Source organism: Notothenia coriiceps, unplaced genomic scaffold (assembly GCF_000735185.1).
Source record: "Notothenia coriiceps isolate Sejong01 unplaced genomic scaffold, NC01 NC01_scaffold00037244, whole genome shotgun sequence".
In the NCBI taxonomy this organism is placed as follows: Eukaryota; Metazoa; Chordata; class Actinopteri; order Perciformes; family Nototheniidae; genus Notothenia; species Notothenia coriiceps.
Genome location: NW_011369945.1, coordinates 1609887 through 1635350, shown reverse-complemented (window position 1 = coordinate 1635350; position 25464 = coordinate 1609887). Strand labels below are relative to the sequence as shown.

General features: G+C 42.3%; 2 protein-coding genes and 1 long non-coding RNA gene across 6 annotated transcripts in view; 1 reads left to right on the top strand and 2 right to left on the bottom strand.

The window, feature by feature from the left end:
- The first annotated feature begins 11861 nt into the window (after positions 1–11861).
- On the top strand, positions 11862–17579 carry lhfpl5b (LHFPL tetraspan subfamily member 5b). The gene is made up of 3 exons (XM_010794134.1): positions 11862–12270; positions 15565–15804; positions 16413–17579. The coding sequence occupies exons 1-3, from the start codon at positions 11862–11864 to the stop codon at positions 16421–16423; spliced, it is 660 nt and encodes a 219-aa protein (XP_010792436.1). The 3' UTR covers positions 16424–17579.
- On the bottom strand, positions 14318–15568 carry LOC104964411 (uncharacterized). The gene is made up of 2 exons (XR_800411.1): positions 15538–15568; positions 14318–14379 (listed from the first exon to the last, which is right to left on the bottom strand). It is a non-coding gene; the product is annotated as an uncharacterized lncRNA (long non-coding RNA).
- Positions 16842–25464, bottom strand: part of srpk1a (SRSF protein kinase 1a) — a 16045-nt gene continuing 7422 nt past the window's right edge. For 2 of the 4 annotated variants that reach the window (XM_010793192.1, XM_010793190.1), the window contains exons 7-16: positions 23590–23696; positions 22992–23157; positions 22886–22911; positions 22552–22777; positions 22044–22421; positions 21762–21862; positions 21498–21605; positions 21271–21340; positions 19845–19937; positions 16842–17936 (exon numbers count right to left, since the gene is read on the bottom strand). In XM_010793192.1, the coding sequence (XP_010791494.1) occupies positions 17752–17936; positions 19845–19937; positions 21271–21340; positions 21498–21605; positions 21762–21862; positions 22044–22421; positions 22552–22777; positions 22886–22911; positions 22992–23157; positions 23590–23696 (1460 nt within the window). In that variant the 3' untranslated portion in view covers positions 16842–17751. Of the gene's footprint in view, positions 17937–18755; positions 18849–19844; positions 19938–21270; positions 21341–21497; positions 21606–21761; positions 21863–22043; positions 22422–22551; positions 22778–22885; positions 22912–22991; positions 23158–23589; positions 23697–25464 lie in introns of all 4 variants that reach the window. The other 2 variants (XM_010793193.1, XM_010793191.1) reach the window with 1 other exon arrangement.

Below are 25464 nucleotides of genomic sequence, written 5' to 3'. Positions count from 1 at the left end.
TTCTACTTTTGAGGACACCATTTTAACCTACTGATGAACCGACAGGGACTCAGCACATCTTCAGCTCTATGGAGATCTATAGATGAATTCTTCTCACAAAGACAGTGATAGATTGTGAGTCTCTAGGGAGATGTCATTTATTTTTAGGAGCCAAATTGCAAGTAATCCTTTAATAATTGCTGCCTAAAAACGTTAAAATGTCCAGCGTCAATCAATAAAAGATAATTATTGAATCCCCTCAGAGGCAGGGAGCCTGAAAAAGATATCATCTGTTCATCACTTGCCACATCATCCTCCGAATTATCCAGTTCAGCTTCTTCATGCAACCTCAGGGTACAGCTGAAGCAATTTAGCTTGTGTTGTCTGAAACTCAGCGGCTCCACTGCTCATCTTTAATGAAATAAGAATGATTTAGATGCTTAATAAAAACTGATTCAGTGAGTCGGATCACCACCATGGGGGAGACAACCTTTGGGGACAGCAGAAGCGAGCACCTCCCAAAGGAATTTGACCTCATCTATTTGTTCAACAAGCATCGGGTCCAATCATAAATGCTGCACCACTGCGGCCTCCTGCCCCTGCCATGCCTGGAGCTTTTTCCCTCCCACCCCTAATCAAAGTTTGCTTTCCAATGTGGGCGGGAGGGACTTTCATCGCAGTGTTTTCTCAAAGCTATATCCATGCAAATCATTGCATTCTCCCCCTGTGCACTGTGTGCAGTATGGGTGGAAATGAATACACAGCAGTGATATGTTAGCGTTGCAGGATAAGAATCACAGCGGGCACCAGCAATGGCTCACTGAGGACACATATCAGGATTCCTCCCACACAGAGATCAGGTGCAGGGAAGTACCGCGGAGCGGGAGCTGCAAAAGAGGACTACCATTACAGCACACACCAACGAAAATCATCAAAAAGGTAACTGCCAGGAAAGTAGAAAATGATAGGGTACCACTGTCCTAGGGTAGGTGTTTAAATACCACTGTGTCGAGTAAGTAAGGACAGGAATTGTTGTTGTCATCCTCAGAGCATCAGCATGCGAGGCCATGAACTGTGTCTCTGGAGTAGACCTGTACATATGTGACAGTATGATTAATATGACTCCACACCCTGTGCGTTGTTCGCCCCTCGTACAGTCACATCTAGATAATGAGGAGCGGCTGCTCGCCAGCTGAAGCAGCCCTCCCTGCGCACTCTGTGCCCTCTGGTGCAGCCATCACAACCAGAGGATGCTCAGAGCAGGATTTGCCATTATGGTTTTCCTCATTACAGGAGCAGCTTGATTTCAGGAGTTGATGGGCTCCACGTGTTCACAGGAGCCCGGGGATGTTATCACTGCCTGGGAAAAAAAAGTCATCAGTGGCGAGCGCGGGTAGCCACACAGGCCTGCTGAGGTGTCGTTACCGCCAGCAGTCTTTAACCCTCCGAGCTACTCCATAACAACGCACCACCAGCAGCTGCCACCATGACGTGACAACTCGCTCCCCTCCACTATCTAACCAGCCTACAGAGGAAGGAGCACGCTTCAACCTTTGTTGATTTTATGACTTTTGTGTTTGTTTGTGATATTCATTGAGGTATGATTTCTCCTAAAGGCCCAGAGGGTTCTTTCATCTGCACAAGCTGTTTTTTATGTCTTGTTGTTGTATTTTTCTGCTGTTTTGTTTCATTGCGGAAACAAATAAAATCTTTACAATCTCCATCATGAGTGTGGAGACTCATTATTTAGATACACTTGATGCAAGTCCACAGGTCCAGAGCCTATAAAGTAAATTCATTTTCTTCACCCTCTTTGAAAATCAGACATCTCTTCAGTTTGTGTTTCTTTGAGCAACATGTAGGATTGAGTACCTAGATGCACACAATCAAACAACTAGATTGCATGTCTCTGACTGAAAAGAAACAGACAGTTGAACATTGAAGACTTGCTCTGGGTCAGCAAGCTCCAGATAAAGTCCTTATACCCCCATTCATGCTGTCCAGTGTTTTGCCGCAGCCCCTGCTTTATGTGATGGAGCACCTGTCCTTTCTTTGGCGGTAAAAGAGAAACAGTTAATGGCTAAATGCTCAGCAGTGTGAAGTGATTTAAAACTAGGCGGTTTTTTCTGCCTGCACCTCCATTGCTGTAATAAATCAGGCCAAGAAGTTAAAACAAACTGTACTTCCAGGGTAAGGGGAAGCTTTACTAAAGAACACACAGCAGCTCCAAATATGATTCAATCTGAAATAAGGGAACAAAAACACTATTGGATTCCCAGCAAATGCTTTTTAATGTGGATCCAGTCACTCTCTTTCAGGATTACAGGCCGTTTACATAAACTGGCATCATCGCCAGTCTCTCTGTTTCATCAATGTTTGATGCAAATAGTGTTTGTTTGGATCACCTGAGCAGCCTTCTTCAAAGTGAAGAAGAAGTGTGTGTGTGTGTGTGTGTGTGTGTGTGTGTGTGTGTGTGTGTGTGTGTGTGTGTGTGTGTGTGTGTGTGTGTGTGTGTGTGAGCGTGTGTTGGTGTGTGTGTGTGTGTGTGTGTGTGTGTGTGTGTGTGTGTGTACATTATTTATATCAGTGTCTTTTATAAATGCACTTCTCTTTCAAGGGTGCAGTTTATGGGCACGTCTATCCCACAGTGCAGTGCTCAAAGAGGTGGAGGAGCGACTCACAGCTGCAGCACATTAAAACAAATTGCAGATGGAGGTGAAACCATCTCAGAAAACATTTAGACGTTCTTTTTAAAAAGGACTTGCCCAACATTTTGAGATATGGGCTTATTTTCTTTCTAAGAGATGGAACCAGAAACGTGTTAACTGTAGCATAAAGACTGTAAGCACGGTGATGCCAGAACATATTACACATAGTGGCCCAGTCAAAGCCTCTAACAAGCCTAATCTTCATTCAATGTAGCCCAGCTGTTTTCATTGGATGGGTTTTTATAACCAGTAATACAGTAGCTGACTACAAACTCCATAGTAATATCAGTATATTATGAGTATAACTGGGGAACTCAGCACTCTGTCAATCTCACTAATAGTAGTAGAAGGGGCCAATTCCAATAAGTCCTCATCATTCATTGTGGGAAACTGTCCAAATAGTCAGGACTATCACAACAACTATATGTTTGCCAATTACATAAAGAATAGCTTTTGATTCATAACAATATCTTGTCAAGCTATTATTGCTTTGCCCAACGATAACACAATCTGCATGGCAACCTCAAAGTCACACCAAGATTCAAAGAAGTGCAGCACCTAACTTTCATGAAACCACAACCTATTGTTTCTTCACAAATTAAACAGGATACTTGTTTATTACTTTGGACAGAGCATGGCTGGCTGTTTCCATTCTTTATGCTGAGCTTAGATAACCACATTCTTTCTCTTATTAATATTTACCATACAGACATTAGAGAGAGCTATCACCATCTCAACCAACTCTCAGACAGAGAAAGAGAAATCAGTGCATTTCCCAATGTGATTATCACTTAAACTGGCAGCCTCTTTCTAAAGCTTCTTAGCATTCTCGTGTTTGTTTAATTGACTTGTTAGCTACTGTATGTGTAATTGTGTAATTTGTTATTCTATTGCTATTTGAAGCACGTTAGGCTGAATGTTTATAAGGAAGGTGCCCTATTCAAATCTCAGTTGGGTTGTTTGACATCTGTCCAATTAAAACATAATTTTGTTGCATAGGCTGAATACATGTATGGATTAGGGACACGGACATAGAAGAACTAAGGCTGTAAACGAAAACCCCTTTATTACCTCTGGTGTGAAAATGCAGAGGAAGAAGAGGGACATGGAGAGTGGGCTGAATCTGCAGTAAAAAACCTTCACAGACCAATTAACAGCAAGAGTTTCCCCACTGCTCTCATACCACTGCAACACCAAATGTTACTGTCAAGAACGGAAAACCTCTCCTTCCTATCACTTCTGCTACAACGTTATATAACAGCTGGAGCTTCACTGACACATACACTGACAGAAACAAAACGCCCTCACAGACACATGCGGTGACAATCAAAAAGGGTACACATGACAAACCACAAACAGACGATTGCTGTGAGCGGCTGCCCTCGCCTCTGTTTCACAGCACTCGACAGACGTTTTGATGGCGACATTTCAAAAGGGCGCAGCACATCATGATTGAAATTATAGGTGTGTTTTCTTTAATCACTGGAGGGCCTCTGATATTATACGTGTGGGAGTATACACACATAGAGAAGGTTCAGAGTCTCAGGTCTAGGAAAGAAAACGAATAACAATGAGATTCGCCCTCTGAGATAAATATGCCTCCTTGCCAAGCGTGTCCTTGCATACCTGCACCCCTCCCTGATATCTCATGCAGCGTGCGTGCGGCTTCGGAAATGAAGCTGGTGTCGTCCCACCGGTAGCAGCTGTGTTGGTAGAGGCGGCTGCAGTGTTTTCACGGGGATTCAGTCTGTCAGAAGGACTGAACGATGACCCCATCGCACACTTGTTTTCTTGTTCACACACACGCTGGGCTGCAATCCCAGAATCTGCAAGACATCCAAAGAGTAAACAGATGATTCACAAATCCAAAACGAGAAAGGAACACAGGGAGGGGGTGACTGAGAGACTTAAAGGTGTTTGGATATGAAAATCAATGTGATTAACGATGGTGTGTATTAATATAGTCAGTCTGGAGGCTTCAGAAGCCTCCTCAAACAACATTACACCATAGGATTTAGAAAATACACTTAAGGTCCTTTTCAACATCAAAAGATAACACGGGCACACCTTGCAAGACAAAAACAAACATGAAATGAATCTATAAAGGTAATTTTGGTTATGAACATTAGTATTCCTGTCTATTGCAAGTGACTGTGCATTAAAATATATCATATAAACAGTAATGTCGAAACTGTTTCAGAAGATGTATGGGAGGAGCAGACTCTTAATGTGTCCTGTGTGCATACATGCTAACAAGTGACTCAATACCCTTAATGGTATACTGCCCCCTCTTGGACAATAGTGGCTAATAAAAGTTTTTTTTCATCAATGCAGTAAGAGAGAGAAACCCCACTTTGAGGCTTTTTCTGTGTTTTATTAATGTATTTATTTATAGCATGAAATCAGGACATCTGTGATCGGAAAAACCTCATTAGTGTGACACCAATCACACATTCCAAGAATTCCTCTGCAGATGCCTCACTGTTATCCTAAATACTGCACTGCTGGGTCACCGAGGGTGTGAAAGCACATTGTGGTCTTTTCTCCGTCTGAAATAACAAGATCTGTCTGGCTGAGCTCTGGATAGGCTGCCAAAACATGGCGTTTCTAACAGAGGTGGGATGAAAGAAAACCCACATAAGAGCCAGCTGGACAAGCATCCATGAAGCTGCGGTGCAGTAATGAAGGAGAGATGATATTAGTGCAGGGTCAGCCATCAGAGAGGAGAAGGCTGTGTGAGGGGGGCACAGAAATGTGGGTACTCATCTCTTTTCATGGGCAGAGCCTCAGCAGCCATTACAACACCTGCACTAAACTCACAGGGCTCATTATCTTCAAACATTGTTGTTGCAGGGGAACAAAAGCCACAGCACAGCTGAGGGTGAAGGTTATTGATGCAACACCAGGGAGTGTTTACAGGGATATTACAGTATGCACATACCGCCGGTGAGATTAAAACTATAGAAATGAAGGGATGGATACAAGAGACTTTGCCCTCCTGAATACTGATTGGAGTGGTTTATTAAACTGAAGACAAAGTAGAAAAGACTAAGTAAATCTAATTATGCTCGGCCATCACCCTGCCCCTGGGTCCCTCAAATACGTGAGTTTTAAAGATGGTTAATGAAAAACTTCTTAATCTCTAATTGGCATTGGCATCTATATCTACCGGAGTGCTTGTTTGTTATGAATCCAAACATCTTTTACAAAGACATGCAGACAGTTAGGTGGGAAGGAAGATGAGACACATACCATTAGGGAATAATATATAAATATATAATTTTAAAAAGCTTATGATGATAGAATATCTGTCACATTTCCAGAAAAACATTATGATGCACTTTGCTCCACGCCTCAGCGGCAGGCTATAATCACATCACGGAATAAGCATGTCGCTCATTTGATGAAAGTTGGCTATAAATGTAATAAAGCTGCCAAGGTTATTAGAAGTGCCACAGGCCATTTTACAACAGCTCACACACCTAGTATTGGATTATGGAATGAAATATGATCAACCAAGGAAGTAGACCTGGCCCATTTACAAAGGAGCAGGAGAGGTTTAGTGGTGTGTGACTGAATACATTTATAAACATTAACACCTATAAAGCAGTGACAATCTGCAGGTTTGTCCCAGCTGGTGGAAACTCAAAGACATCATTTTAATAACTGCTGCAATTAAACTGCTTGTACAAGTCTTCCATGAGTACAAATATATACACTCCTTCACTAAAGCTTGGATTCCAGGTTACATCCAGCATTCATTGAGTGTAAAGTTGTTAAAATGATGAATGGTAAAAGTATGTGTTTGCCTACTGATTAGTATTAGATAAAGTTCTGGAAAAAAGCATTAAAAAGTGTTTAATTATGTATTATTATTGAATTCATTGGATTAACACTGAAAACTAATTGTTCAATTAAATCTCCCCTGATGCTTTGCATATTGTTGGCTTTTGATGGCATGACGCTGTTTAAGGGGAAACAATGATAATATTGAAACTATAATATTTACTAAAGCATACAAATATATATAATGAGCCTATTACAGAGATATTGGTCCCAGCATGTTGGCCAATAAAAACTGCAATTCAGAAACTTTAATACATCTTTGAGCTTACAGTTTTTCTCGATTGCTAACACACGTTTTTTTTTTTAATTGCTCAGTTTCTCAAAACACTAAACACAATTCACAAAACCACACACCCAAAGTGCAAAACACCTAATTTTCTCCTGCTAAATGAAGAACTGCACTCAAAACTACATAAACACTTTAGCACCAAATACAACACACTTCATTCATAATACTAGATTGTTTGACCACCCAACTACACACTGCTGAGCATAATCTAAAGCACTTTCATCTTTTATGGGCTATGCTCTGTACATAGAGGTTTCTGCAGAGAAAGATTGCCTGAGTATACAGAAATACAGTAAATGGAGAAATGAAAAACAAATCACATTTTATTCAAAACTAACATTGTGCAACATGCATCTCAGCACATAGTTACTATGTTTCGGATCTCCCTAAATGTGATGCATTGTTTGCCAAAACCCAGTTTGTAACTGCTGCTTCCTGTGCCTCACTGAAAATCCTTAGCCTTCCACCTGCACCTCTTTTTCTCAGTCCTTCAAATAAACCACACAGACATAGTGGTTGGTCAGTGTCTGTGTTGCATAAAAGTAAGTTTACCACAGTACATTGTGAAGGATTTTTGTACAGTTATAGTATGCAACATGCCAACAATTCAATTACAGTAATTAAGTAAATACGTTACACATAACAGATATAAGCACTGATATATCATGAATTATGCAGAGCTGAAAACTGGTGACTAACCTGTTTTCAAGTCTAAGTGTCCGGATTACAGAGGCAACAGTAGATTGGTTTAGATTAGGCTGAACCCTCTGTCCAGCCTCTCTCATTGTCAAACCATGGTTGATAACATTTCATTTCATTAGAGAGTGCTCTTCCTCCTCCTCTCACTCTCAGCCCAGCTCTTCCTCTTCCTCTTGCTCTTGCTTCCATGTTGGCTTCCATTGTTGCTGTAAGAAAGTACTCACCTGTGGCTAACATCCTGATTGATGAGCCAACAATTATGCTATCAGGCGTTTGGTCACGTGGAACGTGTTTCTTGATTATTGGTCCATGTGTGAGGCANCACAGATGAAAGGGCTGACAGGCAGGGCCAGTCCAGTTATTTAGCCGCCAGCTCAGATAATTGGTCGCTTTTTACAGCGCCACGGCTTCGACCAGCATGCATTTTTTAAATGTATTTATTGTCAAAGTACATATTAATGATTCATTTGCTATCGGGGTTTACAGTTTTTCTCGACTTGCTAACTGCTACACACTAAAATGTATACATAACTCAATTATTTTGACTGACACTCAAAGAGCAAAACATCGCCTCAAATCTCCAAAACTCTAAACACGTTTTCAGCTTTTCACATAATTTGCAAATCAACATGACACTTTTTGCAAACCACTGCACACGTTTCTCCACGTAAGACACAGGAATCTGACATAAAGTCACGTGTTAGCAGGTTTAAAACACTGATATTCAAAATGCCTCACACATGGACCAATGATCAAGAGACACATTCCACCTGACCAAACACCAGATAGCATAATTGTTGGCTAATCAATCAGGATGTTAGCATCATAAAAAGACCACAGGTGAGTACTTTCTTACAGCAACAATGGAAGACAACATGGAAGCATCAGCAAGAGGAAGAGGAAGAGCTGGGCTGAGAGTGAGAGAAGGAGGAAGAGGTGGGCTGAGAGTGAGAGGAGGAAGAATGAGAGGTAGAGGCAGAGCTGGAGGGAGAGGACGTGACAAAGAAGAATACTCTCTAATGAAATGAAATGTTATCAACCATGGTTTGACGATGAGAGAGGCTGGACAGAGGGTTTAGCCTAATCTAAGCCGATTTACTGTTGCCTCTGTAATCCGGACACTTAGACTTGAAAACAGGTTAGTTACCAGTTTTTAGCTTTGCATAATTCATGACATATCAGTGCTTATATCTGTTGTGTGAAACGTATTTACTTCATTACTGTAATTGAATTGTTGGCATGTTGCAGACTATAACTGTACAACAATCCTTCACAATTTACTGTAGTAAACGTACTTTTATGCAACATACATTGACAAACCACTATATCATTGTTGTTTATCTGAAGGACTGAGAAAAAGAAAAAAAAAGAGGTGCAGGTGGAAGGCTAAGGATTTTCAATGAGGCACAGGAAGCAGCAGTTACAAACTGGGTTTTGGCAAACAACGCCATCACACTTAGAGAGATCCGAAGCATAGTATGCTGAGATGCATGTTGCACAATGTTATTCTGTATAAGCAAGCAATCTTTCTCTGCAGAGACCTCTATGTACAGAGCATAGCCCATGATAGATGAAAGTGTTTTCGATTATGCTCAGCAGTGTGTAGCTGGGTGGTCAAACAATCCAGTATTATGAATGAAGTGTGTTGTATTTGGTGCAAAAGTTTGCATTTGGTAAGTGTTTATGTAGTTTTGAGTGCAGTTCTTCATTTAGCAGGAGAAATTAGGTGTTTTGCACTTTGGGTGTGGGGTTTTGTGAATTGTGTTTAGTGTTCTGAGAAACTGAGCAATTGTAAAAAAAAATGTGTGTTAGCAATCGAGAAAAACTGTAATGAATAATTAGTCATTTGTTTTCAAGACATAAAACTGATATATTGTTTGGGTGTTTGTCGGCTTTATGTTCTAAGACAATGTCCCTGTAATGATAAAGGTAAAACATTCAGCTGGATAGCTTTGATGTGTGGCATCCACTCCTGCATAGATTTCATTTTCTGTCACATCTCTACTGTTTACTATTCAATAAATGCTTGAAACACACACAATGCCTGCAGGCTTTCTGAAGACAGGAATTTGGGTTGATTTTCTGCCAGTTTTCTTTCACCTAGGTTCCTGAGTAGATCCACATTTGGGCAATAGAATGGATAAAGGGGATACGCAGAAGGGATTCCCAAACACGCAAAGAACTGACTAAGAGCCGCAACTCAGAGCAAACAAACTTTCATTCTCCTCTGTGAAGTGAAAGAGAAATGCTTCTTGAATTTTATATTCAGCAGTCAATAGCACTTCTCAAACAAACAATGAAGAAAATGGTAACTCTGTCAGCGTCTTTATTATTTTGCAATTGCCAGATCCCGCCTGTGGTGGGGGAACAAAGGTTGTAAAATAGAAAGGGTTTATTTTCCACCTTGTATTTTCCACAGCCAATCAATCCTAAGACATCACATTTCATCTTCATTTGGTTGCTTTAATAATGCAGCGCTGCTCTGGGTGAAAAACAGATGTAGGTTTATATTTTTAATTGATTACCAGAGGCTCTGAGAGCAACATAAGTGAATTTGGGGATTTTATACCACTACAGGCTTCCATTATTTTGACTTTAAATTAAGCCTGAAACAAGGTTTTATTTCAGAAAACAAATGAAGACCAAATAAAAAAGTTAAGCCTCTTAAAGGTGTGTTTGTGTGTGCATGAAGCCTTGACAAACTGTCTGTCCTCTATACTTCCCACAAAGATGCTGGCTCTCCCCGTCTCTGAAGAAACAGCAGGCTTGACTGAAATCTTGACAAGAGAGTCAGAGGCTGTCACATATATCAGGGATTACTCATTAGAGAAGCACTCAAAAGCAGCTCCCCCACATTCTCCCTCCATCACACCACAGACTTGAGTTTGATGAGTCTATTTATCTAAGATGTGATGTCTCCTCACCATCTCATCCCTCCTTCTCTCTCATGTTTCCCTCTCTGCCTGGAGCTGACGGTCTCTCCTGTGCTGCGGGGAGCCGTCAGGGAGCCCGTGGGAGATGTGGGACAACAGCTTACCCCTGAATACTTCTCTACACATGGCAGACTGTCACGTAGTAGTCCCTTAAGCTCCTTGTTATGAGCACTGACTGCAGGGTGAAGGGTCCAGATGGTGGCCTGCTCTGTCCGGCTGCCCCCTGTCAGCCTCAAGCCAGAGTTGTCATCCATAACAGAACAAGGCACAAAAAGAAATGTAAGCCAAGTGAAACCATATGTGCCGTTGTATTTCACAGACACACATGCCAACACAAGTGCAATTAGGAATGAGAAATTAGAAAATAGGACTGCAGCAAATGAGTTTTGATTATTTTTGACTGAAAAAACGTAACTCTGGTGTTAAATACGATCATTTATCAGCCCACAGAGGGGCAATTAAAATGGAAAAAAATATCTCCTGAACAGCAGTGACTCTAAGAAACAGAGCTTTGCTTTAGTATGAAGCATCACAGACCAGCTGGCATTGGCAAACACAAGTGTGCTGTGTGTTTTGAAACTGCTCCCATGTCAGTTTTTGCACATCTGTGCCATTTCTAATCCTCTTCAGACTTCACGGTTGTTGAATCCCCAACCTCTATAACGACAATCCAAATCTATAACCTGTCTGTGTGAATTTTTTTTTTAATTCATCAAAAATAAAATCCTTATTGTGTTCCTGCCTCTGGCAGTTTACAGGTTTCAAGATAAGCAGCTCTCCAATAAGAAGGATATTGAATTTGATATCTGCAGACCTTTATTTTTAAGTTTCCTGTGCATCATCCATAAAGCTCAGCAAACTGTCAGGCAGAATCCAATAAATATCACATTGTGACACTTTAAAAAGAAAGAGGAGAATAATATGTTTGTTTAGCAAAACAAAACAGTAAAACTGCAATGAGAATATAAAAGTACAGTCTAAAAACATTTTTGATATAGTTGTTGTGGTCGTCTATGAGTTTGTACCAAAAGTAACCTAAGTGTAAACAGCAACACGACAGTTACAAGTTTAGCCAAACCCAAGAAAGATGTAAACAAAATTAGGCTAGATTCAATCTTGTAATGACAAAATCGTGGTTTTTCGATTCTACAGACAGCATTAAGTTACCCAATGTCTGACGTCAGAGGCTCGTCATTAATTAAAGAGGTGAGGGTGCTCTCCAGGGTGCTGCTCCTGAGCCAGGTATTTCAATGCAGAGCAGCCACATCATCAGGTGTGTCTGTGTGTGTGTCTTTGTGTCTTTGGGTGTAACACGTTTAAAGACTCAGGACAAGTGGATTTAGTTACATTGGTGAGAAAATGTTCACAGAAGACTATTTAAGAGACATTTAAGAGAAGCTCGCAAACATGGATCTGCTTCCTGCCCAGGAGGCTGCTAAAATCTACCACACCAACTATGTGAGAAACTCTCGAGCCATCGGCGTGATGTGGGCCGTGTTCACCATCTGCTTCGTCATCATCACCATGGTGGTCTTCATCCAGCCGTACTGGATCGGGGACAGCGTGAATACTCCGCAGGCCGGGTACTTCGGCCTCTTCCACTATTGCATCGGGAACGCGCTCACCTCGGAGCTCGTGTGCAAAGGCAGCGTGCTGGACTTCGCCTCCATCCCTTCTCCGGCCTTCAGGACCGCCTTGTTTTTCGTGGGGACCTCCATGCTGCTGATCGTGGGCACCATGGTCTGCTTCAGCTTGTTCTTCTTCTGCAACGCCGGGAACGTGTACAAGATCTGCGCGTGGATGCAGTTGGCCTCAGGTGAGGTGAAACTGGCCTCAAGTCCTGTAGTTATAATAATTAGTTGTGATAGAGGTGCTAAGTAACATATTTTCTTTATCGAGAAATAGTAGCAGCACTTAAGTGTATAGGCTACAAAATGTAACAAGGCTTGCACTCAATCATAAAACATCAAAACATACTTTAAGTACCAACATTAAGCACAATGATCCATTACGTAAATATATGAACTGTAATGTTTGATGCATTGAGGTGTTGATAACTTTAATTTTGCACCTGCTAAAGCTGGAGCTGTGTGTTGAACTTTTTCTGTAAAATGCACAAAAGGATAAATGAAGCTATGCCAACCTGCAGTAATACATGATCAAATATGTTGTTGATCAGGCTATATTTTGTATTATTATTGTAAATCTTTTAAGTAACTCAAGCTATTCAATATAAGTAGTGGAGTAAAAACTGTAATATATGCAATTCTGTCCATCAGGGTTAATGAAACAACAATCCTTTTGTACAATGATCAGGTAACACAATTACATTTGTGTTAGTTATACTTTGCTTGTACTTTTTGAATGCAGAACCTATATTTTTGTTCCTATTTATTATGATTACATTTTACTCATCCCTGAAATATCTTCAGATTATTGTTGTGCTTGTACAGACATACAGTATAGTACCAAAAAGTGTATTGATGAATGCTTTGAGAGGCTTTTGCTTTTCACAGAGTTAAGGTCTAAGGTCACATAGTCCATGATGAATTCTAAGATATTCCACCACTTTTAATACTATATAAAACCATAGTTGCTTTAGTTTCAGCATCTTGTTATCCATATCAAGACCACATTCTGACATGAAAGGACACATTCGATAAAACCTTTCAAAGCTTTACTAAAGTTAAGCACCTGAACACCATAACTCTGGAAAGCATCAGTGGGTCTAAACTAAAGGATGAGTGAGGGCAGTCTTACGAGTGTGAGCTGATGAACTCGTCTTCTCACCTCTCTGGTTTCACGGAGGTGTGTGTGTGTGTACTGGATGTGTTGTTCTGCACAGTGAAGCCAATAAGGGGTCGCGTTTCAGACTCTGACACCTCTGATGGAGGATTGGTTACATGTAACAAGATCAGGTGTTGCTGTTGTTAACTGATCTAAACTCACACCTCAAACACGCCGGGGACTAGGAAACAAGCCACATTAAGTATTATCAGAAATATTAACAAAATATCTGTAAAGAATCAAAAGTAAAAGTACTTTTTTAAACTCCTAAGCTGTCAGCAAACTCTATAACATTGTTGCATTTTTCAAAACTGATGGAGCAATGTGTTAGCATAATTAACAGAGCTATAGAAAGTGTCAGGGTAGAGTGAAGCAGGCAGGACCCAAACGCAGATTTAAACAGAAAAATCCTTTATTTCAAGGCTCAACGTCAAAAACAGATCAAAACTAGGGCCCCCAGGTTGGGTGGAGGGGGTCTGGAGGACGGGTTTTGGGCTGACAGCCCAGGAGCACAGCGGAGGATCCGGAAGGGATCTCGGGCGGACGGTCCGGGGGCAAGGCAGAGTCCATGGTGGGGGTCTCGGGCGGACGGCCCGGGGGCAAGGCAGAGTCCATGGTGGGGGTCTCGGACGGATGGCCCGGGGGCAAGGCAGAGTCCATGGAGGGGGTCTCGGGCGGACGGCCCGGGGGCAAGGCAGAGTCCATGGAGGGGCGAAGACCAGAGCGGGCGAACCCAGGGGGCCGAGCATGAGGGCGAAGGCCGCGGCACTCAGGAGGCCGGGCTCGAGGCGAAGCAGGCGGCGACGGAACACTCCGGAGGACGGGCAGGACCCGTGTCGGCCAGACAGGAAACCAGGATCCACGGTGGGACAGCACTCTCGGCAGGATNGGAGCAGGAACTGGGGAAGAAGCAGAGGTTGACTCCAGACGGAACACGCCGAGACGTATGGTGTCAGGTTGGGAATTGGGAGGCAGGGGGCTAGCATGCCTGGGGCTAGCAGGCCGGGAAACACATGTCGGGAGGATATCCATCATCCAGCCAGGTAAGAACTTCACAAGACATGGTTTCTCTTTTGCTATCTGGTGCGCCTCTGCCTGAGCAGCCTCTTTCTGCTCAACACTGGACGCTCCCCTCCACCTACCATAGCAGAAAGCCAAAGAATAGGTACATTTATGTAGTTCCACCTCAAATGGATCATCTGCTGGGTCCATCTTGGTTGGTTTCTTCTGTCAGGGTAGAGTGAAGCAGGCAGGACCCAAACGCAGATTTAAACAGAAAAATCCTTTATTTCAAGGATAAACGTCAGAAACAGATCACTACCCCGTGACACAGTCAAAGACACACAAGAAACCAACAATGACAGACAGCAAAAACAGAACTTAAATACACACAAGACTAATAAACGAAACAAGAGACAGGTGAGGAGGGAGCAGAAAACACAAACCGCCAATAAACACGAAAGAAGAAGAAGAAGAAGAAGAAGAAGAGGAGAAAACACAGGGGCAACAGGTGAACACAATCAAGTAAACAGGTAGGAGTGAACAGGTAGGAGGGAACAGGTAGAAGTGAACAGGTAGGAGGGAACACACACAGACCGGAAACAAAAGACAGATCTAGACAAGACAAACACAACACAGACAGATCGTGACAGAAAGAAGATAATAAACAGAGTTTGTTCCATGAATTTGTGTATGTATAAAGAAAACCTTTCTCTAATCTTTGCATTCTGTGAAATAATAGATAATTTCTGCTCTTTGTGCTTCAGTTATTGAAACAAAACCATCTGATAAGTTTCAGAAATATGTATTTTTGGTCTGCTCTCATAGACACCTGAAGGCCCGAACAGACACTGTTACAATCAAATGTGTTTTAATGTAAAAATAACTTTTAACTAAACATTTTTAAGTCAATGTGGTGGATTTAAAAATACAGCAAATGAAATATAGGGGTGTGTGTGAACTTTAAATACAAACTATTGCAAGGAAATTCCCAAGTAAAATACAAGTACCATACCTCAACATTCAGGTTTGTATCTAAATCCATAAAGTAACTGTGCAAAGCTCAGAGGACACTTTAGCCAATGAAGAGCATTTAACATTTAGGAACTTTCCTAACAGTACATCATGCAAACGGCCCCGCTGAGCATCATTTGCTGCTGCGCCATAAATAAATGAAACCTTTGCACTTTATGGGGCTACGTTTGGCCTTATTCTGCACAGGGGGCTCAGAAGAACTTCTTTAAAATGATTCTTGCGAAGTGAGAGCACTCAAGGGGTAATTACTGCAAGGCTGCACCTTTTCACTGTCCGTCTTCCCCCGCAGCCCTGCTGTTGGTGATGGGCTGCATGATCTACCCGGACGGCTGGGACTCTCCGGAGGTGAAGAGGATGTGTGGCCAGAAGACGGATAAGTACAGCCTGGGGAATTGCACGGTGCGCTGGGCCTACATCCTGGCCATCATCAGCATCCTGGACGCCCTCCTCCTGGCGCTCCTGTCCTTCACACTGGGAAACAGGCAGGACAAACTGCTGCCAGACGACTTCGAGGTGCAGGGAGGAGCAGGTAATAAAAACAGATGAAGATTGTGGGGGGAAAAGCTTAGTTTGGGATGTGGGAATTCTGTGTTGAAGGCCTTTTACCATTGGTAGAAGATGTGATCTTTTAATAAGGTAAAATAAGTATATCCACAACAAGGTAGAAAACTCTTACAATTAAATGTTCTGCATTCGGAATTGTACTTAGCAAAAAGTACTTCATTTAGCATTTAGATATACCTAGAGAACCAAAGGTACAATGTTTCCCTCTGAGATAGTGAATAGAAGTATAAAGGAGCAACAAATGGAAATGCTTTAGTTAGTACCTAAAGGTAATTTAGTTTATTGCTTGTGTAAATAATATACTTAGTTACATTCCACCACTGCCTTTTCACTCCACTTTTTAGTATGTCAAAGAAAGAAAACCATGGTGTTTGTTCCCAGTAAGCAAGCACACAATACATTTTTTATGCTGCTTCAAATATTTTGATATTTTTAATTTTTAATTAAGCTTTCTAAATATTAGCTGACTTGGTTAGTACTGTGAGTCAGTTGTAAGCTAATTGGGAGGCAATAAAGTCAGAATGTCTTTAATCCAATAAATAAAGAATTTCAAGTGTTTTCCCGCTTTTTCAGCAAACCCCTGATGAACACGGACGCTGAGGACGGCAGTGTGATGCGGATGCAATGAACAAGCATAGACTGCATTAGATGACCTTTTTTTTACTGATATCTAGCTGTCAGTTCACTGCTTTACAAACAAGACAACAATGAAGCGTTGTAATTCTGTTCCTGATGTGCAACAGCTAATAAACAAGCTCGACACACTCACTTTGTATTGTATGAACGTCTGTTTTTATTGTATGGTGTGTAAATTGACAGTTTACACAAAGTCTATGTTCTTGAATCTGACACTAAAGTTTGTTTTTACCTAAGCTCAATAGATACATAGGTTACTTTGATATGATCAATTTGGGACACCATTACATAACATCAGGTCTCACCATGTCTATGGTAAAAACAGTGACATTATTAAACAGTTGGCCATACATACGACTGAACTCGAACACTTCTTCCATATGCTTTATTAAAACACAGCTACCTAGCTAAATAATTTTAGCTAAGATATAAGATTTGTTAAAAACTGTACATAACTGTAATATACATAAAGGCAAACTCTTTGGTACAGATATATACACTTTATTTTCACTTTTTTTCCTCTAAATTGGGCTTCTTAACGTGTTGTCTTGTTGAAACCTTTAAAACACTATATTCCTGAATTGTAATAGTTGTATGAGAATACCAGCCTCCCATGGGAATGAAAGACCTTTTATTATAATTAACTAACCTCACTAAGTACCAGGTGACAATGGATTTGTTAGGGCTAAATAACATGACCTACATTATCAGACAGTGGATGTCTCAGTGAGAAACCACAGTCAGCGTAAATGTTAGCCCAGTGTGCAACTTCCTACGCCTACTTTACAAATACAAAATGTATACCTTACATGTGTAATATAAGATAAACTTATTCATAAAAAAACAACACAGCACTAATGAGAATGCACAAGAAAAGAAGAGACAGCAAATCATTTTAAGGGGACAGAATGAGAGGCTACATATCCTTAATTTGTTTGGGTTTTAGTGCAGGAGTGTAACAAGGATGAGTCACTAGCAGTACAATAACAGGATTGCTTAGTTGGGTGGAGGAACGGAGCACAGCAGGTTGGAGCCGACATGACCACAAAGTAATATTATCCACTGAAGTCCTAACGTCATCACACCGAGAGAAGAACCAACAAATACAAAGCAAACATACACAGAAGCATTAGTTCAATAACAACATAAGAAATCCAAAAACAACGGAAAAAAGAGAAATAAATATTCATTTGATATGCCCAAACTGGAAAGTGATCTGTTGCAGTCTCTGGAGAGAGTGGGAGGAGGGGGGAGGTGCAGTGGCTGGAGGTGTCCACTAGAGGGTGAGCCAGGGGTGACGCAGGCACTCTGCGGCCGTGGCTCTCTTCTCTGGGATCAGATCCAGCATGGGAAGCAGGAAGTCGGTGAAGCACTCAGCTTCTTCACGGGGCCACTCGTATTTGTCCACCAGCACCTCCATGAGCCCCCAGGGCTTCAGCTTGGTGATGTGTTTCAAATCCCCTGCAGAGCAACACAGACACATCAGAGAGCCATGCAGGAACACAGCACTATCCCCATTTCACATTCATATTGAAAACACATTTGAACATCGAGTTATGAATACATGTCATATTTTATTAGCTGTCAATAGTCAGAGGTAGGAGAAGTACTCAGTTCTTGTACTTGAGTAAAAGTAGAAGCACCAGAGTTTAGGAATACTCTGTTACAAGTAAAAGTCCTTCATTCAAATATAAAATGTTACTCAAGTAAAAGTAGAAAAGTATTGGCATCAAAATATACTTAAAAGTAGTCATCGTGGAGATTGGTCCATCTCAGAATAATACATATGATATGTTTTATAATTATTGATCATTAAATTGTTATCAAAGCTGGTAAAGGTGCAGCTAGTTGTAATGACTTTGTAGGGTAGCTTGTGAATTTACTCCAGGTGTAACTTAAGTCTGATTTAAGAGATGATTATCATTCATCCAAATCAGTAAAGTAACTAAAGGTATTAAACAAATGTAGTGGAGTAGAAGTACACCATTTACCTCTGAATTGTATTGAAGTACAAAGTAGCATAACATGGAAATACTCAAGTAAAGTACAAGTATTTTAAAATGGTACTTAAGTACAGTACTTGAGTAAATGTACTTAGTTACTTCCCACCTCTGTATACAGAGATATATCAATGTTGTAAATGTCTTAACAATAAAAGAAACCTCTCAAAATGTCAGAGAACATATGTGTACAAATACTAGAGTGGCTCTTGGGCATGATCTTTACGACATGCAGGCAGATACCTTCTCTAATCTGGACGCTGATGGTTCTTTGTTTTACCTTTTTTGGTGAAAAAATCCTTGGAATATTTGCCGGACATTATGAGTTTGCGTGGGACAGTCCCCAGCAGCTCAATGATCAGCGCTATATGGTCTACACGGCAGACGATTGCAAAGAAAAGAGGAACAAGACAGACAAGACACACACCAGATTCGTCAGACGGTGTCCTGGCAACAGGCCCGCTCTGGGTGTGGGTGGAGGGCTGAGGGAGGGAGGGGTCAGGCTCACAGCACTACCACGTGTATACAGTATTTGGGCCAGATTGTAGAAGAGGCCGGGGTGCACTGACCTCCAGATAGAAAAATGATACACCTTGCCTAGAAGAAAATACTCATTCTGAAATGTTTATTCTTCCTTACAAATTCAGTTGCCCATATTAGGTTATGGCAGTGTTTTCTAAAATATACCACTAGTTTATACCAGTTTGATCTTTTGTGTGTTAATAGATTTTCTTGCTCCAAATGGTTACCTGGACAAGACCCTGTGCCATAGTGGGCGGCAGCTGGGAGGGGTTGCAGGCCTAGAGATTAGGATTCAGAGAAAAGCCCTCTAACAGCCATCTGCCCTGCAAAATGGCTCCTGAACGTGACCGACTGTCAAACTATTTCAGGCCAGGGATCCCTTTAGATAAGATCGTTTACCAAGAGTCTTCCATGATGTTAACAGTGCTATAAAGGCGTATGAACACTTGCACTTATGGATGCCACTTTATTCTCTGAAATACCCTGAAAGGTCATTTCATACACACTTCAGGCCTGTAAATAAGGGAAACACTTCAAGCAAATGACTCCCCCTTGCGGTCATGAGAATTCCCCCTCTGAAGATCAATACAGCACCGAGTATCCAGCCAAGGCATCTGGCTACAACCGAGGAGGTACCGAGTGTAGCTCTGCCAGGCAATCTTTGGCTAAACTACTGAAACTTGAATCGATGTCTGATGTCCATTCCAAAGTTAAATGTATTGGTCTGTGTTTATTTCTATTGGCCTTCTCACTCCAACAGCTTTGGTAGGTGTGCTGACAAGACCCTTCCCCCTTCACCTGTCATCCACTTCTCCCAGAGCGAGCCACAAACAGAGGGGTTTCGTACCTCTCTTGGTGAAGTATTCCTGTGAGTATTTCCCACTCAGGGCATAGTGACGAGGGATTTTACCGAGCAACTCAATCATGAGAGCAAGATGGTCTAGAAATGAGGCACATCAGAGGAGGAGAGACAGAGAGTCATAGGGGAACAGTTTGGAGAGAGGAGGAAATGGAAAATGGGAGAGGGGGTAGGAGAGAAATGTCAAACAGCCATGTCGAACAATGCATTAGGAACAATGGATGATGACAGCCTCATATCAAAAGAAGCACATTCGCCTATTCACATCACAAGCTAGTGCTACAAACTTTAAACACATGTAGGCCGTTCACTTTCATGTCGGAAAAACAACTATTGAACTGAATAATGATAATGAAGTACAGCCAAGTAAAACACACCAAGACTTGTACAACAGACTCTGGTTCAGTATGAGGGATTAGTAGAGCATTGGAAGAATATGAAGCAATAACATGTGTTCATGTTGGGTGAGAAAGCAGATTCACAGCTGCAGGGCAAGTGCCAATGAACTAAAAGGTTGAATCATACCTAACATGCCTGGGCTAGATCGAGTCAGCACAGAAACATCAAGTTGAGCGTCAGCCAACATCAACATACAGAAAGCGTGATGACAACATGACACATGGAGAGTGGGGAGGAGGAGATGAAGAAAAGATGAGCAAGGGAAGGAGAGATGGCCCCGTCTCCAGTGCAGCGAAAGTGTGGTTTTAAGTGTTAGAGAGGAAATAAACACAGGAATGCTGGCACTCATCATCACGTCATTCCCATTAGAAGCTTCTGAATCTCAAATCACTGTAATGGAGTACGTCGTTTAAGTGTTAACACTGTGGAGAAAGCAAGTTATTATGCTAAGTGCACAATAACTTGGACTAAAGGCCCCAGCAGCTTACCATGCTTACTGTGAAAATCTTATGAGAATTGAGAATATGATGACAATGAAACACCAATGAAGGCCAATTGTACAGAAAACACCTCAAGAAGCTTTTCACAGAAGCAATACATGTTAAAAGTGACCCACAGTACTAGGGCTGTACCGAATGTATTTTTTATTCATTCAAGGTTAATTAATCTTCCTTTGTATTTGAAAGGCTGAATGCAAACAGCAATGGATTAAAGCAGACTATTACGCAAGATTAAAAAAAACATTGTGTATTGTGGATATGATTACAACACTCTGGAGTTATTGGAGTAATCATACGCAGATATTAGTTTAGCCTGATCTTTATCTGCAATTGTGCAGAAATACCAGATTGAAATTGAAAGACACGCATAAAGAATTTGAAATAATTCGGTACAGCCCTCACCAAAACCAAATATGACTTACCAGTGAAGCATACATATGAGAAATACTACTAAATATAGATCTAATGCTGTGCAGTTATAACTGGATAAAAGGAAAAGGAAGTCCCAGCAATACCTTCATCCCTGGAATAATCTTCCCCAGAATGAGGTTCAAACAAGTAGTCCCCTGTGGCGAGCTCAAAAGCCTGAGGAGACAACACAAACATCATAAACAAATGAGACGCCCTATGTGAAGGGATATATCTACTCCCTAGCAACACCTGCCACACTCTCACATTTCAAGATACATTGGATTTTTTCTCAGGTGTTCAATCAGTGCAATAGTAGTTTTTCATCTCTCACCATGCAGGCAGTGCTCCATACATCGGCCGGTGTGCTGTATCCGGCCCCTATCAGCACCTCTAAGGACCGGTACTGCCGTGTCTGGATGTCTTCTGTAAAGTGCTTGTGCTGAGAAAGAGAAAGAGAGAGAGAGAGATACAACTTGGATCACTACAACAAATAAACAAAGCGCTGGATGGTTAGGGTATTTCTATTTGGGAGGCTAGATGACACCGCATGTGTCCCTAATCAGGAAATCCCTGAGGTCATTAGCGGTCTACTCACCACCCAGCAGGCGTTTCCCAAGTCTGCAATCTTGACCTTGATCTTGTCTGAATTGAGTGGCTCAAGGGGGTTAACTAGCAGGGATCCTGCAGTTAGCTTGCCTGTGTCAGAGCAGGGAGAGAGACCGAGAGATAAGAATGGTCTTAACATCCAATAAAAGAGCAGCGTAACAATCAATATTTCAAAGTTCACATAAGCTGAGGCTTTTTAAACTCCCAAGGCAGACCAGACAAAGAAAAAAAGAACTTCTGTAAAATAATAGAACAAATTGAGCTGACTGACCGTCCACATCTTCGGGCCCGTCCTCCCCCTCCTCTTGCAGAATGCTTTGCTTCAGCCCTCTGTCCTCCATCCCAGCAGGGAGGCGTCTCCCATGTAATCCGCTGCTGTGAGCTCCCCTGCCTTCACTGTCCGTGTTCAGCTCCTTGAGATCTGCAGAGTCCACACCGTTGCAGATTAAGTGAACAGGAGACTCCTCGTGTTGCTCCTCGTGTTGCTCCTCCTGACTGGCACATTTTTCTTTGGGCTCTGCGTTGCCATTGTGTTGGTCTTCGTCCCTCCACTGAGACTGCCTCTGTTCCACCGGCACATGGCCGTTACAGTTCACCTCCAACAGCCCCTCTGGTCCCACCCTCATGACATCTGCATTCTCACTGCTCTCTGAAAGCATCAGGAAAAGACGGACGACATTTATCTTCAAACCATCCATACCAAGGATTATGTTACCCTAACAACAATATAAACAAATAGAATAAGAAGCACGTATAACTCCTATGATGTCGGCTCTTACCCTCAGTTTCCTCATCTCCTAGCTCCAGATAAGACACCTGTCTGAGAGGAGCGCAGGCCCGTCCCTTTGGAGACTCTGGGTCCTCATCTTCCTCTTCTTCATCGTCTCGTGTCTCTGTGGTCTTTTCCATTTCCTCCAGGTCCAAGATGCACTTTTCCAGAAGCTCTGCCTGACGCTTCTGCTTCTTCTTTAACTTCTTCTTCTTGTTCTTGGACATTTTTACTACCTGTAAGGAATTAACACATTATTGATAGTAGTTGATATAGTATTATATGTGTGAGGAATGTGGGAGGTTGAGGTGCAATGCAAAAAACAAATAATCAAATGGTTGTACCTGTTTTGGAGCAGGCGCTGTGCTTACTGAAAAGGAAATATCAAAAGCGTTAACAAACTGAACTCAGGAGTGTAGATTTGAATATGAAAATGTGTTTGTCTCATACTTGCTGAGCCGGAGGGAGGAGGCGCCCCGGCCCTCTGCCACTCGGTGGCTTCAGCTGCGAGCTTCCGGACATAAGGCTCATCCACGCTCATCAGGATGTTCTCCGGCTTGATGTCCGTGTGGATGATCTGACACTTTGTGTGCAGGTAGTCCAGGCCTTGAAGCACCTGGGGAAATTATACATTGGGATTGTAGAAGGTTAACTGTACTCTGTAAATGAACAGAGAACTTTCTTTTAAATATTTTAAAATCTGTTTTCCCTATGTCACTTTTGGTTTTTACAAAGTTAAAATATAATAAAAAGCTAATATATACAAGTGCCATATGGGAACAGAAATATGGGCAAATGACAGGTAGAATAATTATATTAAATAAATAATCAAAGCATTCAAAATGAGCAATACTTTGTGGCAATGTCTGTATAATGCATCACTGTTTCTTAATAAGTTACTTGGAAACACAGAATGTTTCACACAAGTTTCCACCCGTCACACGGCCTGGAGGCTACCTCGCTCTCGTTATGGAGCGGAAGCTACATCTGAACCTCTATCAGGAGTCACAGGCATTGAAAAGGAGCAACACTGAGGGTCTAAACTTACCTGTCTTATGATGCTCTTCACACACGGCAGGGGCAGGCCCTGGTAATTGGACTTTATTATCCACTTTAATAAGTGATGCCCCAACACCTCGAACACCATGCAGACATCTGAAGATCACAGCAGTTAAGATAAAACAACTGAAGAAAAGTGTTATCTCAACATGTTGTGGCCCTCTGCTTATTTACCTACATGAATGTTGTTAGCATTATTTACACAGCAAACGGACAATGGGTCATGGGAGTGCAAACACTGCCGTGTTGTTGGGGGGTGTCAGGTTACAGCTACAGCTCTGCCTGAGGCATGCAGAGGATCTTACTCAAAGTGTTGTGATGGGGGGGAAGTCTGTTTGGGACACGCAAGTTTCCATTTGGTACACCCATCACCTGTTGTTTACTTTGTTACTTGCACCCTGGCCTGCGTTCACAGCTAAATTTGACACCAGAGAGAAGAATGCTCCTCCCCCTGTCAGAATTCTTCAGATTATGAACTGGCTTAAAGTCCCAGATACACCGGCCAGTCACCTGAGAAGTTGCCGACGCCGACACCGACTGTTGCGTCGCCGGACTCTCCTGCGTATTTGCCGACTTCGCGCACTGGAACACACCGCAAATCCGAGCCGAGCATGTATGAACTGCGTATGCGTGAGTGGCAATAACTCTCTTTACCAGCAGGCGGCGGTAGTGTGTATTCATCATTCAAAAGAGGCAACAACCGGAAGACAGAGAAGAAGAACAGACTCCGTGATATAAACAAACAACAAATAGCGTTTTTCTTTCCATTTTCACTCTCGTCCATTGAAAACATGAACGAACAGGAGCTCTATAAACCGATGAGGTGAATTAGCCGTCCGTGTGTGTTCCATCTTCCATTTTAAATTATTTGTTTACCTCCCTCACTTCTGTTAACGCTTCTCATGCATTGATTCGCTAGCTGAACAGCCAATCGGTGTTATCCCTTTGTCCGACTTGCGGGCCCATAGTTGCCTTGGTGCATAGGAAATTTGGTCTATATTTGCTACGAAGGACCTACATAAAATTAACACAATTCCGCCAGAAATGGCTCTTGTTTTGCCCAACATAGACAATGAGAAACAAGAGCAAGTGTGTTCCCGGCATGCCTTGCGCGCCTTTACCTGGGCGTTTGTTATTGCCCAGGGTTCCCACCTATCTAGACGTTTTCCTTGCGAGAACCCCGTTTACCGAGTCACACAAGCGGGATATGCTAGTGGGGTAAAAGGAACTATTGCTACTTCGGTATCGGTGGTGGAGACGACGAGTGACGGCATCGTACAAGTCATCGATGACAGTCATCGATAACGACGACGAATGACGGTACGATGTCTACAATCACGTTTAGTGTCGAGGAGATGGTGTTGGTAGACGTTGTTCACCTGTACCTCTTAATGGACTTGATGTACAACGAATTTAGGTGGCGCCCCGTATTTGTCTTCCCGTTTGGTACCGTTGGTACGAGCCCCAGAAGAAGCGACGAAAACCACATAAAACACCGTCTTCATGTCGCGGTGAATGTCCGGGCCGTATACATGATGTCGCCAAAAGGTCACCAAAGCACATTGCCTGTGCCAATTTACCTGGCGTACGAATACTTGCCTTTATGAAAAAATTATGCTTAAACCAGGCAAACGCGAGGAACACATGTTACCCAGAAGTACACTAGGCCAATTTAACGGAAGGAATGACTTATTCTGAATTCCGGGTACTATGTGGCCGGCTTTAGCCGTCATTTACCCTCAGCCGGGCTTGTACTCGTACCCGTGCGGTGATAAGCCTCCACCACACGCGGACGTGGCAGCACCAAAAAACACGGCTGGACTGCGGAAAGAACCGCTAAGTTGTACCCAACTTAGCGTCGCAG

Coding starts and splice junctions, on each gene's coding strand:
- lhfpl5b (XM_010794134.1), top strand. CDS start 11,862: ATGGATCTGCTTCCTGCCCAGGAGGCTGCTAAAATCTACCACACCAAC. Junction 12,271..15,564: donor GTGGATGCAGTTGGCCTCAG/GTGAGGTGAAAC, acceptor CTTCCCCCGCAG/CCCTGCTGTTGGTGATGGGC.